Source organism: Bombyx mandarina, chromosome 03 (assembly GCF_030267445.1).
Source record: "Bombyx mandarina strain Sakado chromosome 03, ASM3026744v2".
In the NCBI taxonomy this organism is placed as follows: Eukaryota; Metazoa; Arthropoda; class Insecta; order Lepidoptera; family Bombycidae; genus Bombyx; species Bombyx mandarina.
Window position 1 is genome coordinate 3,969,417 of NC_143210.1, and position 17,284 is coordinate 3,986,700.

Below are 17,284 nucleotides of genomic sequence, written 5' to 3' on the forward strand. Positions count from 1 at the left end.
ATCAAAACGACTTGCGTATAAAATTTTGTACGGTGAAAGTACTGATAGTAAGTACTATGTTCACAAAAGTGCCCACAACAAAGCTTCAGCTGAATCGGATACAAAAGAACACAGACAAGTTTTTGACGTTCAAAATTGAATTTCGTGCAATTTTCCGGAACGTCGGAAATTACGTAAGGATAATTAATGAACGCTACATTAAACCGTAAAATCAGTTTATTTTATTTTATTTTTTTATTTGCTTAGAGGGTTGGACGAGCTCACAGCCCACCTGGTGTTAAGTGGTTACTGGAGCCCATAGACATCTACAACGTAAATGCGCCACCCACCTTGAGATATAAGTTCTAAGATCTCAGTATAGTTACAACGGCTGTACCACCACCCTTCAAACCAAAAGGCATTAGTGCTTCACGGCAGAAATGGGCAGGGCGGTGGTACCTACCCGCGCGGACTTACAAGAGGTCCTTACCACCAGTTTAATTACGACTCATGAAAGTCGAAGATGATACAGCAGTTACGCGATTCAAAGCTCATAATTACAATACCTTTGGTGCTTTCTCCATTCCAGTTGAGATGTCTGGCAAGTCGGTGTGCCAGCTGACTCTTGCCACGAGCTGGCAGACCAACCAGGGCTATGAGGAGCGGCGCAAATTGACTGATACGACGCGAGCGGATCGTTGCTGCAACAAAACATTACCCTATAAATGCATAGTCGATATAGATACACCCACGACCCACATGTAGCTAACTTTTAGCGACAGCCAAATAAGTGGCTAGGAAGAGTACTTCTTTTTGCATAGTCAGTTGCGTAATTGAGTCCACTTTCAGACTGAGCCCGTGAGCTCACCTACCAAACCGTGCGTAATTGGAATAGCCCCTCGAGGATACAGGTGATTAGGTAAAAAAAAATATATAGCAAAATTCCTATTATTGCAGTAACCCCAGAAATTGTCATGGACTTCTTTGGAAAAACATTTGTAAGATACCAGATAATGTTAAAAGCGCACATATTTTTTTCCCCCCTACCTATTCGCTGGTAGCCTAAGAGGCTATTCCCACTACGCCCAGACGGGTAAGTGAGCTCACGGGCTCAACTTGAGAGAATTTGCTAACACTAGCCCTAGCAAGAGCAGTGCTTCGCAGTATCTACCATCGGATCGGAATCGCGACTCACTGGCAAGATCCGACGAGAAACTCAGTGGGTGGACCTCTTTGGAAGACACTATTAAACACATGTAAATTACTGTTTTACTTGCATAGTTTGCACAGTTGCCTCACTCGTCATTATAACACCGAGCTCTGCCATTGGACAGATCAAATCACCAAAACGTGTTTCAACGTGGTATTTGAAAATAGGAGAAAAATCTTAAAAATCTTACCTATCTTACTTATCTAACAATCTTATCTTAGTGGGCCGAGTCTAGGGGCTAGTTCGCTCGTCGAACTCTTCGTCGTAATCAACGAATTCGACGAGGACGGTGGCCGATGTTTGAGAGACCTAAAAGCACCGAGAGTGAATCCGGGGATCTGACAAGACATGTTTCCGGCAACGGCGGCTTTGCGATGCTCCTTCGCGGTCGGATAAGTAATTAGCAGCGGCCACGGTATGAAGGTTTTCGTGTCGCACCGCTTTGTCAAAGTAGCATTCTGACATTCATACTTACGTATCGGTACTATATTTATTCTTTTCGTGGGAGATTTATACTTGTGGTAGGGTATGTTGTAAGCCTGTTCGAGTAGGTATCAACATAGTACCTACATCTACATCAAAATAATGAGCCCCAAATAAGTCAGTCGAAAACTTCGAGCACACGTCTCAAGCTGGATGGCTTGCCATTCGAATTTGGATATCATTGGTTGCTAGTAGACACTTAAGATGGGCCGTGAAGTCGTTATTTGGCAATTTAAAAAAAACCTGATTTATTTGGTGTTATCAAGATCAGGACTTTCCAATAAAAAGCACTCGTCTTCGCAAATAATTAAAAACGGCCTTTAAATATTTGAGATCTCAAGTAGGTACCTTTTAAAATCACCAGTTCTTTTTATAATCAATAAGGTGAACTTAAACAAGTTCTGATATATCCAATATTCATGTAAATACTATTCATAATTCGAAATTCAAAAAACAAGTCTCAAGACAACACGATTAGACAAAATATCAAGTCAGTGTACACAAGTGTAAGTTTGATAGCTCCCATCCTCTATTGAGATTTACATACATCGGTTCGAATTTGAGACGTAATACGAATATGTGAATGTTCGAGAACAATTTCACGCGGACTGTCTTGTTTTATCTTGTACTGGATTACCTAAATACTGTATGGTTTTCGCTAAGTAATAAAACTAAAGATTAAGTCATTAGATACTGACTACATCATTGAAACTGAGCAAGGTCAAGTATTATTATTTGTTACAATTTATCTGAGATACTTATGTAATCAATGTTATGTTCAATGTAATGTAACCTCAACTGTGTTCACAAGTACCACAGACATACGTAAGAATCAACCGAATGATTTTATGTAACAACAATAATGCAATTTTGTCCATAAATTTGAATGAATTATGTTATCATAGACGTTCGTTGAACTATATTTTCAATGGCGGAAAAATGAAATTAATCAAAATTTTCGAAGATATATATCACTTTTGTTACGTAAATTCACAACTCTAGTAACGCTTGTGACATTTATTGAGAACAAAAGTGTTGTTTGCGAAACTTTCATAGTCGAATTCAAGGTCCGATTGGCGCGAGCGAACACCAAAGCCAACAATGCGAACTTTGATCCCTAGCAACTAGAAACGATCTCGCCCCGCCCTCACTGGATAAATTTAGACACGATCAATTATGTAGCTGCGCTGCGTATTTCAAGCGATAATAGGTACTGTGAATTGTAGGTGTGCCCGCGTAAATCACTGCTATTAACAATTCATTGAGTTCTTAAGCTAGTTTTCATAAGTCGATTCAAACGTTTCTGAAATTTTCGGCGCATGCGTTCATTGTCAACTTACTTTATCACTGGCCCGTTTCTTGGTTTGATAAAGACTAAATAGTTTTGCTTACATTTCTTTGATTAAATAAATGTGGTCTGAGAAGATCTCAATAGAAAAAAGAAGGTACAGGTTTTTTTATATTTTTTTTATTGCTTAGATAGCCTCCCACCTTGAGATATGAGTTCTAAGGTCTCAAGTATAGTTACAACGGCTGCCCCACCCTTCAATCCGAAACGCACTACTGCTTCACGGCAGAAATAGGCAGGGCGGTAGTACCTACCTGCGCGGAGTCACAAGAGGTCCTACCACCAGTAAATGCGTAGCCAGTAAATACCATGAATTGCGTACTCGCACTTGCACGGGTACCGGTGTTTATTTACCGTAAAGTCGATGCAGATGTGCAATTTAGAGCACATGTACCAGTGCAATTGACATTTCGACATTAATTATCTGAAGGCAAACAGCGGTGCGTACATTATATTATCTATGGTCTCGGGTGACGTCAAACTCGCATCCATAATAGCCAATAAAAAGCATTTACGAAATAACTCATAAAAAGCTATTTCGAAGCTGTAAATAATTTATTGTACAATAGATACGGATTTTAAAAGGTAATTTAAGCAAATCGTGACATAAACACTGATATAATGTGTGTACTTAGATTTTTACGCTGATTATCAAAATAATTAATGGGCTAGTCGTGTTTCAAAGTTTCAATGCCCACCTCGTAAGATTCTATTTCAAATTCAGTTCCGAATGTTCCAAATAAATTCTTGAATATTATTTTAGAAGCGTTGGCCATAATGTAAAAACAAAAATTAAATAAGCCTTGTTTGTTAATGACATTTATATATTTTACATTCAATTGGCTAAGAGTGGAAAGCAATAAATAATACCTTTAAACAAAATTCAGTTAATCTCAGCCGTTCAGCAACTCTAACTAGCTGACTTTTGTATCTTTCATATTCCTGTGCATATTTGTTATTATCAGCGTAAAACCAAATTACAAATGACAACAGTAATAACATCCTAAGCTAATGGCAGTATGATATAAGCAAATAAGGTTCGATTTAGCATGTGCTTGTTTATTTCGTAAGCCTTGCCGTTTCACCACATTCGCTGTGTCAGTCAATTGACAAACAGGTCACACAGAGCCGTAGAGAATTCATGCGTCAGCTGATCTTAATTGGTCCACTGTTAAAGTATAAAAATGTGCAGTGTAGAATCATTGAAATAATAGAGTGTTCTTCGATTTCAAGGAGTCGTAGACATAACGAAAACTACTTAGAGGGCTGCACACGATGTTCAATTATCGATTTGTAGCAGCTTAGTCATCTGTGAACCATGCAAACCACATAATATTCGAAAAGTCTGAAATAATCGTCTAAACAATAAAAAACACAAAATTAAACCGTAAAAATAGTTTTAGTTATTATATAGACGATCTTTTTCAATTGCGTTCATTTAAAATGATCCAGAATTAACGCTATACCACAAAGTAATTTTCACTTCACGACTTTGAACTGTTTTTTTTTTCATTCACTAGATTCAAAATTAGTGCTGTAGTAGTACAGTAGATGCTGATTAATTTGCTAGATCATCAGAGTGTTTCAAACTCCCAGCATCAATAACAATAATAATTGTACCCAATTAGTGTTATTGCGAAAATGTTGTTCGTGGACAAACAATTAATTGTAAATTTTCCGACCTTGTCGACTAGTGTTTGTAATGCACATAATTCTTATTATTGGATGACAAACAACAATAGATTTTTATATTTAGAGCTGCGATTTCAACAGTGCGCAAAAGATTGGACATCGGTGTGACTGACCCTATTTAGTTAATCGATCGAAGCCGAATTAGATATATATTAAAGATTATTATAAGATTATTATTAGATATATATTATTAATTATTATTTCATACAACATTTATATTCACTCGATAGTAATTGCAACTCTATTTTGATTTCAAAGGTAAATATAAGTAATAATTGTAACGTTTATTTTACATAATTGTAGCTCACGGAACTGGGATATCAATGAACCATCTCTTCTCGCGAATTTCATAAAAAGCGGCAAAGGGATCCGGCGATAAGGCAGCGAGATTCTCTGAGTATTTTTCCACGCAACATTTACCGGTGAAAGGGTGTGGGGCGGGGGTGGTGTTATGAATCTGTACGGGTGGCACCCCCTACCTATTTCTGTTTCGAGCCAACCAAGCGTCCTTGTTTCAAAAGTAAGATAGCCGTTATTCCGATGTAATTTAATAGGAAATGCGATTTGAAATGTTAGGGTAGCGTTTACGTTACATTATCTATGATTGCTTTACGGCAAAAAATAGGCAGTATGGTTACGGTATCCCGTAAATATTCACAGCAGCACTACCACAAGCAAAAATGCCTTCATGGATTTTGAAAATCAACGTACTGTGAAGTACTTAAAAACTAATAAATAGTACAGGCTTGTTCATTATATAAAATATCCTTATCGATTTATGATGTACACATTAGCTAAAAGTAATGCACCATGATGATTTAAAGATTTTAAAAAGCGCTGTAGATATAGGTACCTAAACGTTTATTATACATTTATTAATGCATATATTAATGCCGTTCTCGGAGAGTCACGCGGCACTGCACGCAAGATTGTAGCTATTATAGGTAGCTTAGCTCACGTAATGGATAATTTATTGCTTTTATTCATTATTAATTCCGACCAATTTGTTCGTTCTTTGTGAATACAATTAAAAACAGTATGCAGTCTTTTAACAAAAATATTTGTATTTGAGTTTTTTAGACAGTTTATTCTTTCTTTAAGACTACGTGTAAAAATGGCATGTAGTTTTTCACAAAGATACTTTTATAATTTTGCGTTTTTATAACAATAAGTTGAACGGAACATTTTTACTGGTGGTAGGACCTCTTATGAGTCCGCGCGGGTGGGTACCACCACTCTGCCTATTTATGCCGTGAAGCAGTAATGCGTTTCGGTTTGAAGGGTGGGGTAGCCGTTGTAACTATACTTGAGACCTTAGAACTTATATTTCAAGATGGGTGGCGCATTTACGTTGTGGATGTCTATGGGCGCCAGTAACCACTTAACACCAGGTGGGCTGTGAGCTCGTCCACCCATCTAAGCAATAAAAAAATAATAAAAAATATTTATTTAATGCTTGTACGTTTGTCCTTAGAACGGTTTGTTAATTGCTCCAAGTATGTACTCATCAATCAGAGATGTATCACACATGTGAGTAGCCGTCCTAACTACTAAAAGGCCGCTTCAAAAATATCTGGCCTTCACGGCCGCTGATTTATATAAGCGTACAACTAATTATGTATTATTCAACTGACTATTTAATGCTGTCTTTTATATTTTTGTGTGTCTATGAATTTATGTGTCGCATTAGGTTAATGGTTACCTGAGTATATCGACAACATGAGGTAGATACCACAACTCACGTGGAGATATGAGATCAAAGTCCAAATTTTATAGTATAACTACTGTGCCAGTGTTGAAACCGGAACACGTGATTGGTTCGCGGCTGAAATAGGCAGGATCCGGTCTGATAATACGTCCTATTTAATCGATAACACCCTACTACTAAATTAAAGTGTTTTTTTAAAAACCACCACGCCCTAACGTGCAATAAGTTACGAGTTAGTAACAAAAGCGTTAAGTTGTGTATTTTATCTACAATTATCTGTCAAATGGAATTCCATAAAACATGCCATTACTCTTTAGTCTGTGCAACAATAGCTGGAAATAAACTTAATCGAGTCTATAAATTGAAGCAGTGGCGTCACCAGATACCGCAATTATCAATACATATTGTCAACCAACGCCCACGCAACAGCTCTGATAGTTTCGTAATAGTTTACGCATACCATTAATTGAAATGCCCCCAAAACATTCAAATCTTCTGTTAGGCGTTGTTAGTAAGTATTGCCTATTTCGAAGTTATAGTTTGATACAAAATTTTTGGACTCCAACAAATTGAAACTAATAATGACTTAAAAGAGATTTAATGAACATAAATAATTAGATTTTGTAAGAATTTCGATTACAAAAAAAGTATCAAGACAAAAATGTCTGGATCTTTTTTGTTTGTGTGTACGGGCATGCGAAAGCTCATGGACACATCTGGTTTTATCTGGTAGCCGGAGACCTTTATATATAATATACGCGCATTTAAAACATATTTGGATAAATCTGTATCTTACGGCATGGGACGAAGGAACATAGTGAAACGAAGAAAAAAATTACAAGAATCTGACAAGACTATCTGAAGATAACTTTGAACTAATGAAAATAGTCGAAAAAGATTGTTTATCTGGGTTTGGTCATAATAATTCCATCAATATCTTTAAGCTCAACAAAGCAAACAGTGCGAGCGGTGATAGTGAACATGGCAACACAGTGTTATTTTTCTGAACAACATTGGTTATAGATAAACATATTTTGTACATAAGCCTTCTATTTTAGATATTCGATAATATATTTGAATAACAATGACTGTTTTAATTTGTTCGGTTGTTTCGTTGTTGCCCGAACTGAGTCTGGAGGCGTGGTTCAACGTCACTAGCGGTGGCGCGATGTTTTATATCATATTATTATAACCGTTCGCTGACACGGATACAATTTACTCGTCGATTTTTGTCAATTGAAGTGAATCTGAGTTGAATTTTATGGGCATAATGTAATTTAAGTCATTTTCTTTTATGAATAATAATAATTATCATGATGTTTAACGGTATTTAATTTATTGTTACATAGTTACATAAATAGTTGATACACGAATTTTTTAGTAATATTAAAAAGTAAATCTTCATAATATACTTATTAATCGAGTTCAAAATGTGAGGTCATGAAATTATGTTGTAATTATATTATTATTCATCGTCATTTAATCTTAAACAGATAAGTTTTTGTTCTACCTAATCAAGACAAATGTTTTACGTCACAAAAAATGTATATAATATAATAACATTGAATATGATAATATTATATTTATGCTTCAAAACATGAAATAAAAATAATTTTAAAGTCTTTGTGTACGTACGGTGACTTCGTTTGTTTTTGCTTCGAATGCTCGTGTTACCAATCGTTTTTATTCGAAACAAAAAAACATTGTTAATTTTTAGTTTTATGTGTTTTTATTTATTTAACATTATCTACAAACTAGTTAATAAACTCTAACCAAATTTTGTCCTGCTATTCTCTTTCTGAATTAAACTATCTGCTAAAATTATTAAATTTGTTTTCATAGAAAACCAGCGTCCCACCCTTTTTTTCCCTACCTATGATGATAAATAGCATTGAGAGGCTTTCACTTAAAGTACACAGCATTGCATTAAGTTTAATCATAACATTTTAATTGCAGCGGCGACAATTTAAAAAATCATTATCATTTATGTATTTGGCCATAGTGACAAAGGTTTTTCTTTTCTTTTTTACCTGTTCGTAGATCACATTCTTCACAACGCAAGTATAAATGCATTTTTAATATCAGAGTACGTGCTTCACGCATTTCAAAGTAATCACGTTCGCGTCATTTACGCAATTTAAAGCAAGCACGTCATTTAATAATTATGGGACAATGTCCATTTCTCATTCAATACTTGGCAACCTTATACATATTATTTTGAAGTGGGTAGCCAGCCAGCGATGTGTTTGAATGTTTGAATGAATTTCCTAGAAAAGTCTAGTACATACACGTGTTACTGTATATTTAAAAAAAAACAATTTAGCGAAATGTAAAATGACGTCGGTCACTTATAAGATTATTTTTTATCTATTTTTATATCAGTGTTAATTACAAAGATCGAAAGATTAAGTATTCGTTATCTACTTACCGCCTGTACAAATAATTTGAAATAGAATACATCTTTTTTAAATCTAAGCTTTACAATTCTTAACAAAGGCTTCAAAAATCGCTCCTTTATTGTTCTTTATATGTTTTTATTTAGGTGTTTTCCCCCACGCCGTTCAAAGAGCAAGTACAGTTTGTACACGGATACATAAACTAGAATTCTACTAGGTGTACTTCACGGATAGTTTCGTAACGCTTATTACGCATTGGCCACGGTCAAATATTGTATGTTAGTCATAAATGTCGAATTTATAATAAAATTGTGATATAGATCTTAATATATGTATCCTTTTTTATCTTCAACAATAAGGAATATTTTGCCAGTTAACAGTTTTGTTTCTGTTCGTAATTTTTGTTTATAGTTTGGTTATAAAAATAGGCGCCATAGGAGTTGAAGTGATTGATTTCGTTGAACCCTAATTAAATACCTAATTATGAAAAAGCTTCATTAAAACGTAAATAATTTACTTATGTAGTTTAAATATCATAACCCCATTGTACATCTGCGGCGACCAAGCTAGTCACTCTTATCTCTTTTTCATGCTTGCGTAGAAGAGGATGAACGATTCGTTAATCTTCCGCCAATTTACTATTACAAAATGTATGTCTACACTTTCCTTCCGACTCGCGTGGGAAAGTTGCCGAGAAGTGCATTATCTGTGGTCAAGACGTCATAATGAGTTTGAGAGGACTTTTTGGCGGGAACGCGAGGAATAAAGTTGTGTGGTTTGTTTTATTTTGTCTATTTAGTGTTTCTTCAGGTTTAAATGTGTAATAACGGTTGTTTATTAACTGTTTAATATCTGTGAAAGTGCACAAATGTGGGAAAATGAAACAAAGCCGCTGGACGGCTTATCGGGATCCTCTAAAAAGTCCACTAAAAAAATTTCAGTAAATAGCCACCATTTTACTGAGATTATATTTCATCCCATATCATCTCATTTCATCTAATTTCATCCCAGTTGATTAATGTCTCAAATTAATCATCTTCATTTCATTTCATTTATCTCCATATTATCATTTTTCATAAAAATAAGAATATTAATTAAAATAAGGCATGACTTAAAGGTCTTAGTTACCAGGTCATAAAATCCCTTAAAAAAATGCGTTTGAGTTATTAATTTTTTTTACAGTGCATTGTTAATCGTGTGATATTGATCTATAAAATAAAATAAAACATTAATTTATATTATTACGATGACTCATGGACATGAAAAAATATTGTAAATAAATATCACTTTCAACTTTTCTGCGACAAATTTAAAAATTCAGGTTACAAGGGGTTTTCACGTTGGCATAATGCCACTGTCCTAAATACACTCGTGTACTTAAATAAACTGGCGTGAATTAACTTATTTAGACACTACTATTGTAACTGGACGGATAATACGGCGAACAAACTACTAAGTACTTATTTGAAACATATATCGAACTGTGGAATGACGTTTCCTTTGCCCGAGGCAGTCAGATTCATTTCAAACAGACCAAATAGGAGTTCAGGTGCTCCATGGCATTTTTCTGTCACATATGGGATTACGGACAATACCTACACTTCCACTATCCATCCTTTGTAGTCTTCATACTTATTTTCTGACGTATATGCCTCGATTTCCAGTTATGACGGGAAGCTCGCATGGAAGGATATTAACAATAAAACACATCGTCCACGATGACGAGCTTGTTTGTCCATTCCAAGTAAAATATAATATTATGTAGTTTAAGGAATTAAAAAAAAACATTTAAATAGTAAACCGAACTAACAATTTTTTTTATTTTTTTCCTGGTATGGTCGGATACTGGTCAGGATATTTGAGCGAAGTTATAAAATTAATATTTATAGGTGGTAGAACGTTTTGTGAGTCCGCACGGGTAGGTACCACCACCCCGCCTATTTATGCCGTGAAGCAGTAATGCGTTTCGGTTTGAAGGGTGGGGCAGCCGTTGTACTGTTAAAACGGAGACCTTAGAACTCATGTCTCGATGTGAGTGGCGGCACTTACTTTGTAGATGTCTATGGGCTCCGATTACCACTTAACACCACGAGGGCCATGAGCTCGTCCAACCACCAAAGCTATAAAAATATATATTTTACTGCTATCGATCCTTGATGCGTGTGCAAATTTTACAAGGTAATCGGACATCTTGAAGTCCGTGAAAATTACTTTTAAAGATTCCGTTTCACAAACAAACAGTAAAGCGTGCTAAAAACAAATACATCGGACAAATTTATTGGAATTTTATTTTTGATGACGATTATGGAAACGAAGCGCGCATTAATTTCAATACGCACGTTATAATTTTGAAAGCTTGCGTTTATGTTAAAGAAGTTCATTAAACGCCCAGCACGTGTATCAAAACTTACGTTTGCAAGCATTCCAATTTACACAATCACCTAAAACGGGTACAGTGATTCATTCTTTCCTTTTGCAAATTGAAATCATTTGTTTGTTTGTTTGGACCGTGTACCGGTCAGTACTATTGTTTTTGGAGTGTTCATATTTCGCATGCGTTACCTTATAGGTATGACGGTGAAATTAGGCTAGGGTGACTAATATTCTTTCAGATTTAGAACTTTTTGGCGGGAACGCGAGGAGTGAAGTTGTGTGATTTGTTTTATTTTGTCTATTTAGTGTTTCTTCAAGTTTAAATGTGTAATAACGGTGCTTTAATAATTGTTTAATATCTGTGAAAGTGCACAAATGTGGGAAAATGAAAAAAAGCCGCTGGACGTAACTTCTCGAGATCCTCCAAAAGTTTATCGGAAAAAATCTCAGTAAATGACCACCATTTTACTGAGATTATATTTCATCCCATATCATCTCACCTCTTATTGCTGAGCTGTGTGGACTAGCTCTCAGCCCACCTGATGTTAAGTGGTTACTGGAGCCCATAGACATCTACAACGTAAATGTGCCACACACTTTGAAATATAGTTCTAAGGTCTCAGTATAGTCACAACGGCTGCCCCACCCTTCAAACCGAAACGCATTACTGCTTCACGGCAGAAATAGGCGGGGCGGTGGTACCTAGCCGTGCGGACTCACAAGAGGTCCTACCACCAGTAAAATCATCTCATTTCATTAATTTCATCCCAGTTGATTAATGTCTCAAATTAATCATCTTCATTTTATTTCACTCCATATTATCATTTTTCATAAAAATAATATAAATAAATTAAAATAAGACATGACATCTTAGTTACCAGGTCATGAAATCCCTTTAAAAAATCCTTCAGATTTAAAACTTTACAAATTTTTGAACAAATGCCTCAATTTCACCAAGAACTATGTTAATTAGCAATTTTCATAATACTTGTCAATCACTAACCCGTTCCGAAGTCAAATGGAATAGTTGTTATAATGATAATTGAATGTTGACATTACCGATGCAAGGTCAGGGTATCGGTCGATACAGCATTGCTTTGTTGTTGCCCGAAGCCGGATTTCTTGTTTCACGCATCGCTCGCGGTTTCACTTGAAGGCTTACTACACTTTTTTTTAGTCCTACCTAAGCTGATAAGCCTTAAGAGGCTATTTCAGCGTAACCTTAACTAGTAGGTGAGCTCACGGGGCTCAAACCGGAGTGATGCTAACACTGACCCTAGCAAGAGCCCTAGAGTATCTACCACCGGCTCGGAAACGCGACCCACTGAGAAGATCCGGCGAGAAACTCAGTGGGCTGTGTCTATGGGTTAATTCGCTCGTCGAGCCCTTCGTCGCAAGCGACGGGTTCGACGAGGACGGTGACCGGTGCTTGTGGTACCTAAAAGCACCGTTAAGGATAAGTAATGACGTGTTTTGGGCGACGTCGAAACTTACTACACCAACTTTATTTCTTATATTATCGTTTTGTAAGTGACCGTACAGACGACACGGGAGGCACTGATATCGCGTTACGACCTCACAGCGTGTATTATTTACATTACCGTAATCAGTAATTGTGAATGTTTTATGTTGTGTTTCTTCAATCTTATTACCTGACCCTCGCCTTAATAGAAAAAGTATATATTAAAAAAGCAAGCTTCACTATTTGTCAATGAAAAACCATCTAAATATGATCCCTCAAAATTCCTTTCGTTTTGTTACAATTTTTAAATTGCTAAAACTTAAGATGTAATAACATGTACAGTAGCTGAAATCCGAAGACATGTCGCACCTTGCTGTCAAATTAATTATCATACATTCAAATTTACTACAATACGAAAAGAAAAGAAAACGAATCTCACCGGGTGCTAGAAGTTTCTCTTTGTCCTCCATCATTGCGTGGGCCGTGCTAGATCCGGGCGCCATTACTATTCTCTTGTACGAGGGTCTTCTCGCTAAAGCCACTACGTGTTTCGTGCGATGATACTGTTGCGTTTTCTTGCGACGCGTGCGAACTCGATGGAGGCTTCCAAGCGACTGCCCGCCGATACCGCTGGTTATCACGGCACGAGCCTTATCAGTTCCACGGCAGTGATTGCCGAACAACCATATAATCGCCGAATAGATTTTACAGTATAACAACCAAAAATATAAGTACCAATCGCTTTGGATACGAAGTAACGCCATCAATTGAGATCTGGAACAAAGAGATAAAGGCTCGTTTGATTCGATACTCGGAAATTCAAAACAAAAGCATTACTAAGTAGGTACCTACTTTCCGTTTTTTTTAACATAACAACCGAGGTCAGATTCTATGTGATTCCTATTGTGATTCTATCAGGTTTTATGTGATTCCTTAAAGCTAAAAGAGTCCGTTACGCGAATTTCGCCACCCACATAACCACCAACCTTTGATACGAAATCTTAATAGTTAACATCAACAGGCAGTTTGGTGATACTTAGCAAAGTGGGCTCACCATACAAAGTTACAAATAGAGTTTTAAATTTCAACTTTCCCCATTTTCCCAAATATATATTGTGGTTTAATAAAATATACAAGTGTTGCCATTTTAAAAATAATTCGTTCACCTACTACGCTAAGAAAAAAAAAAAAATTTATTTTGTCAGAAGTTCGTTATTTTTTTACTAATAGAAGTAGAAGTAGAAAAAATAAAAAAAAAACTTCTGTTCACTTCAATACTCAGAAATAAAATTCACACACAGATAACGGTTTCATCTGACACACGCACGTCGTTACGTAATCAATAGGTCAAGAATTCTTCAAGAATTTCTTGACGAGCAATAAATGTAATGCACTACATTTGTGGCCTATGAAGCGTAAATGCACCTCGTGTCTATATTCGCACTTAATAATATAATTAATTACCTTACTAAGTACACAAAGACTACTTAGCGTCATGTAAACTTTAGATCGAAAGAACTGAACATGTTGATATCGCAGGAGGAAAGCCAATAGGGAATTAAGCAGGTTGTTATATTGTAAAGTAGTAAATTATTGTGGTAGACACCGATTTGGCTGTGTTCCTGGCATTGCTGACGTCCATGAGCGAAGGTAACAACTTACCATTGGATGGGTCATACGCTAGTCTGCCTTTTTTACCCCTTAGACGGGTGGACGAGCTCACAGCCCACCTGGTGTTAAGTGGGTACTGGAGCCCATAGACATCTACAACGTAAATGCGCCACCCACCTTGAGATATAAGTTCTAAGGTCTCAGTATAGTTACAACGGCTGCCCCACCCCTCAAACCAAAACGCATTACTGCTTCACGACAGAAATAGGCAGGGCGGTGGTACCTACCCATGCGGACTCACAAGAGGTCCTAACTGGAGTCATGGCCATTTTTGATAACCACGAACGCAAAATTCGATACGAGAATGGCGTAAGAAACCAATAAAAACAAACAAAGCCTATTATTGCCTACAAAGCCAATAAAAAAAAACCAAATTTAAATCATTATGTCATCGGTGTCAAACTTATGTTTATTCTGTGCATTTTTTGGAGGTTTTGATTAATCAAAAGAAGAGAGATCTGTAAAGTAGACATTAATTTCGATAGTTTTTTTCATATTACATAAATCGTTTTAATACTTTCAAAGGGGTTCGTTCGAAAGTTCGTTATGATTCTTGTTCGTTGCCCATCAGCTCCATGGTGAAGTTGGCATAGCAATTGCCATTGTCAACCTATAGAAGTCCACTGCTGGACATAGGTCTCCTCCCAAAATAGGATGACCATAATCGCAACGCTTGCCATGTGGATTGTCGAGGCCATTTTTTAAATACCCGGAGAACGCTAGCTGCTGTCTATTCTCTGAAGAATCGTCTGTCTTTTACTACAACCAAGAGAGGAAACGGGGAGGTACTAGTATTTTTTGAGGTAGACATCCCACAGCATCACACAACATGGCATAGCATAGCATGGCATGGCAGGCATAGCATGGCAAGGCATAGCTTAGCATATCTAGTTTAACTTGGCATATAACGCTACGAGTAAGTGCCATCAAGCCTTTTGGCTATTGTGGACGGCAAATTGGAGGGTAAACTAAAAAAGTGTTACTGGGGACTTAAGGGGAAGTGGTAAATAGTAATACGTCTCAAGTACTGGTAAGTATAGGTTTTGTTTTCACCGCCCACTAAGGTATTGTTTGTGGATTATTGGAACTAACTCAGCTATTACGTCTCAAGCAAACGTAATTTTGATATGTGTCACTTTCAAACGCTGAAAAACATACTGAATCATCATCATCATCATCATGCTTTCCTATTACCCTCTGCTGGGGTGTAGGGCTCGAATCAAATTTTTCCATTTATATCGGTCTTGGGCAGTCTGTTCTAGCTCCTCCCACGTGATAAATAAACATACTGAATAGTGAAACTAAAACTTTAATTTTCGACTCAATGAACAAATGAATATCAAAACAACACGAGATTTGCGATTGGTGGTAGGACCTCTTGGGAGTCCGCACGGGTAGGTACCACCACCCCGCCTATTTCCGCCGTGAAGCAGTAATGCGTTTCGGTTCGAAGGGTGGGGCAGCCGTTGTAATTATACTGAGACCTTAGAACTTATATCTCAAGGTGGGTGGCGCATTTACGTTTTAGATATCTATGGGCTCCAATAACATCTTAACACCAGGTGGGCTGTGAGCTCGTCCACCCATCAAAGCAATTAAAAAAAAAAAAAACTGACAATAGATTTGTAATTAAGATAAAAAATTGTTTTATCGTACTTTTTTTTTCTTGATAAAATGAGTTATTTACGTTTCTTTGAACACGCTCTCATTATTAGCCTGACCCGTATCTATCCATGTAGTGGAATCTTCCAACGTGATTTGCACTTGTATCGAGGACCGATGACAATACAGTATTTTTTTATCACATTGGCATAATATTCTGACAAAGATCACGAAAATAAAAAAAATATCTTATTTTTATATTTATAAAAAGCGTATGTTGTATTTTTAAAACCAATATTTATTGCATTGTTTTTTTTTTTTAAACTTCTCTATAGTACTCAACAGTATAGGAACAGATCGTGAATGTCAGGCAGATTATTGAGGAATGCCGTGAGTTCAACATTGCGATGCTTCACGTTGACTAACTCAAAGGCATTCGATTGTGTCAAGTGGGAATGCCAATGGAATATCCTAACTGGTATGGGGCTACCCCAGCACCTCATCGTTCTTCGCAAACCTGTACCAAGAATGAAAGCACAATAGTGAAGGTCAACAACGTCCTGTTAAAGCCCTTTAAACCTGAAAAAGCTAACACCGTAGAGTTGTATATTGTCTCCGATTCTTTTCAATATTTACGTGGAATACATTATGAGACGAGCCTTAGATGACTGGGAGGCTGGAGTATCCATTGCTATTGGCTTTGGCAAGAAAATCAGTAATCTCCGTTATGCAGAAGGGTGATGGGAGAGATGTGCTCCGCACTAAACGCTTCATTTTCCCCCTCTGCCTCTTCATGAGTTCTGTCTCATGCGAGGTTTGGGCGTTGGTTGTTGAGCGACAGGAGGTTTTAGTCAGTTCGACTCTGACATGCCCCGCCCTCCATCCCCACTGGAGGGCGGAAGTCCGGCGATTTCCTCCTGACCAAAAAAAAATAAATTCAGATGACACCACACTGTTCGCATCATCCGAGCAAGAACAAGCGCAACTCTTTACTAGGGTGGAGAAGGAGTGTGAATTAGTTGGCCATACCATTAATAAAGCGAAGACCAAGGTATAGATAGGAGACAGACCTGGTACCTATGCTTATTTGCCCTAATGAATTTCAAGACATGGAATTTGTTGATCAGTTAATTTATTTTGGCTATCTTCTTAGTGACGAGGGTGGCAGCGAAAAAGAGGTACCCAGAAAAACCCAAATCTCCAAAGAAGCAATGACTAAATTGACTAAAATGACTAAATTGATATGGAAAGACCGTAATATATTCCACAAATCCAAAGTGAAGCTGATACGTACATTGGTCTTCTCAATTTTCCTTTATGGTCCCAAATCCTGGACGATAAAACAGAGTGAGAAGGCAAA

The 17,284-nt window shown here is 36.8% G+C and overlaps 1 protein-coding gene across 2 annotated transcripts in view; it reads right to left on the reverse strand.

Annotated features, from left to right (window-relative positions):
* The window catches only part of LOC114250136 (6-phosphofructo-2-kinase/fructose-2,6-bisphosphatase), a 42,145-nt gene that overhangs the window by 20,700 nt on the left and 4,161 nt on the right, over positions 1-17,284 (reverse strand). For both annotated transcript variants that reach the window (XM_028183889.2, XM_028183880.2), the window contains exons 2-3: positions 13,091-13,425; positions 546-680 (exon numbers count right to left, since the gene is read on the reverse strand). In XM_028183889.2, the coding sequence (XP_028039690.2) occupies positions 546-680; positions 13,091-13,415 (460 nt within the window). In that variant the 5' untranslated portion in view covers positions 13,416-13,425. The remainder of the gene's footprint in view (positions 1-545; positions 681-13,090; positions 13,426-17,284) is intronic.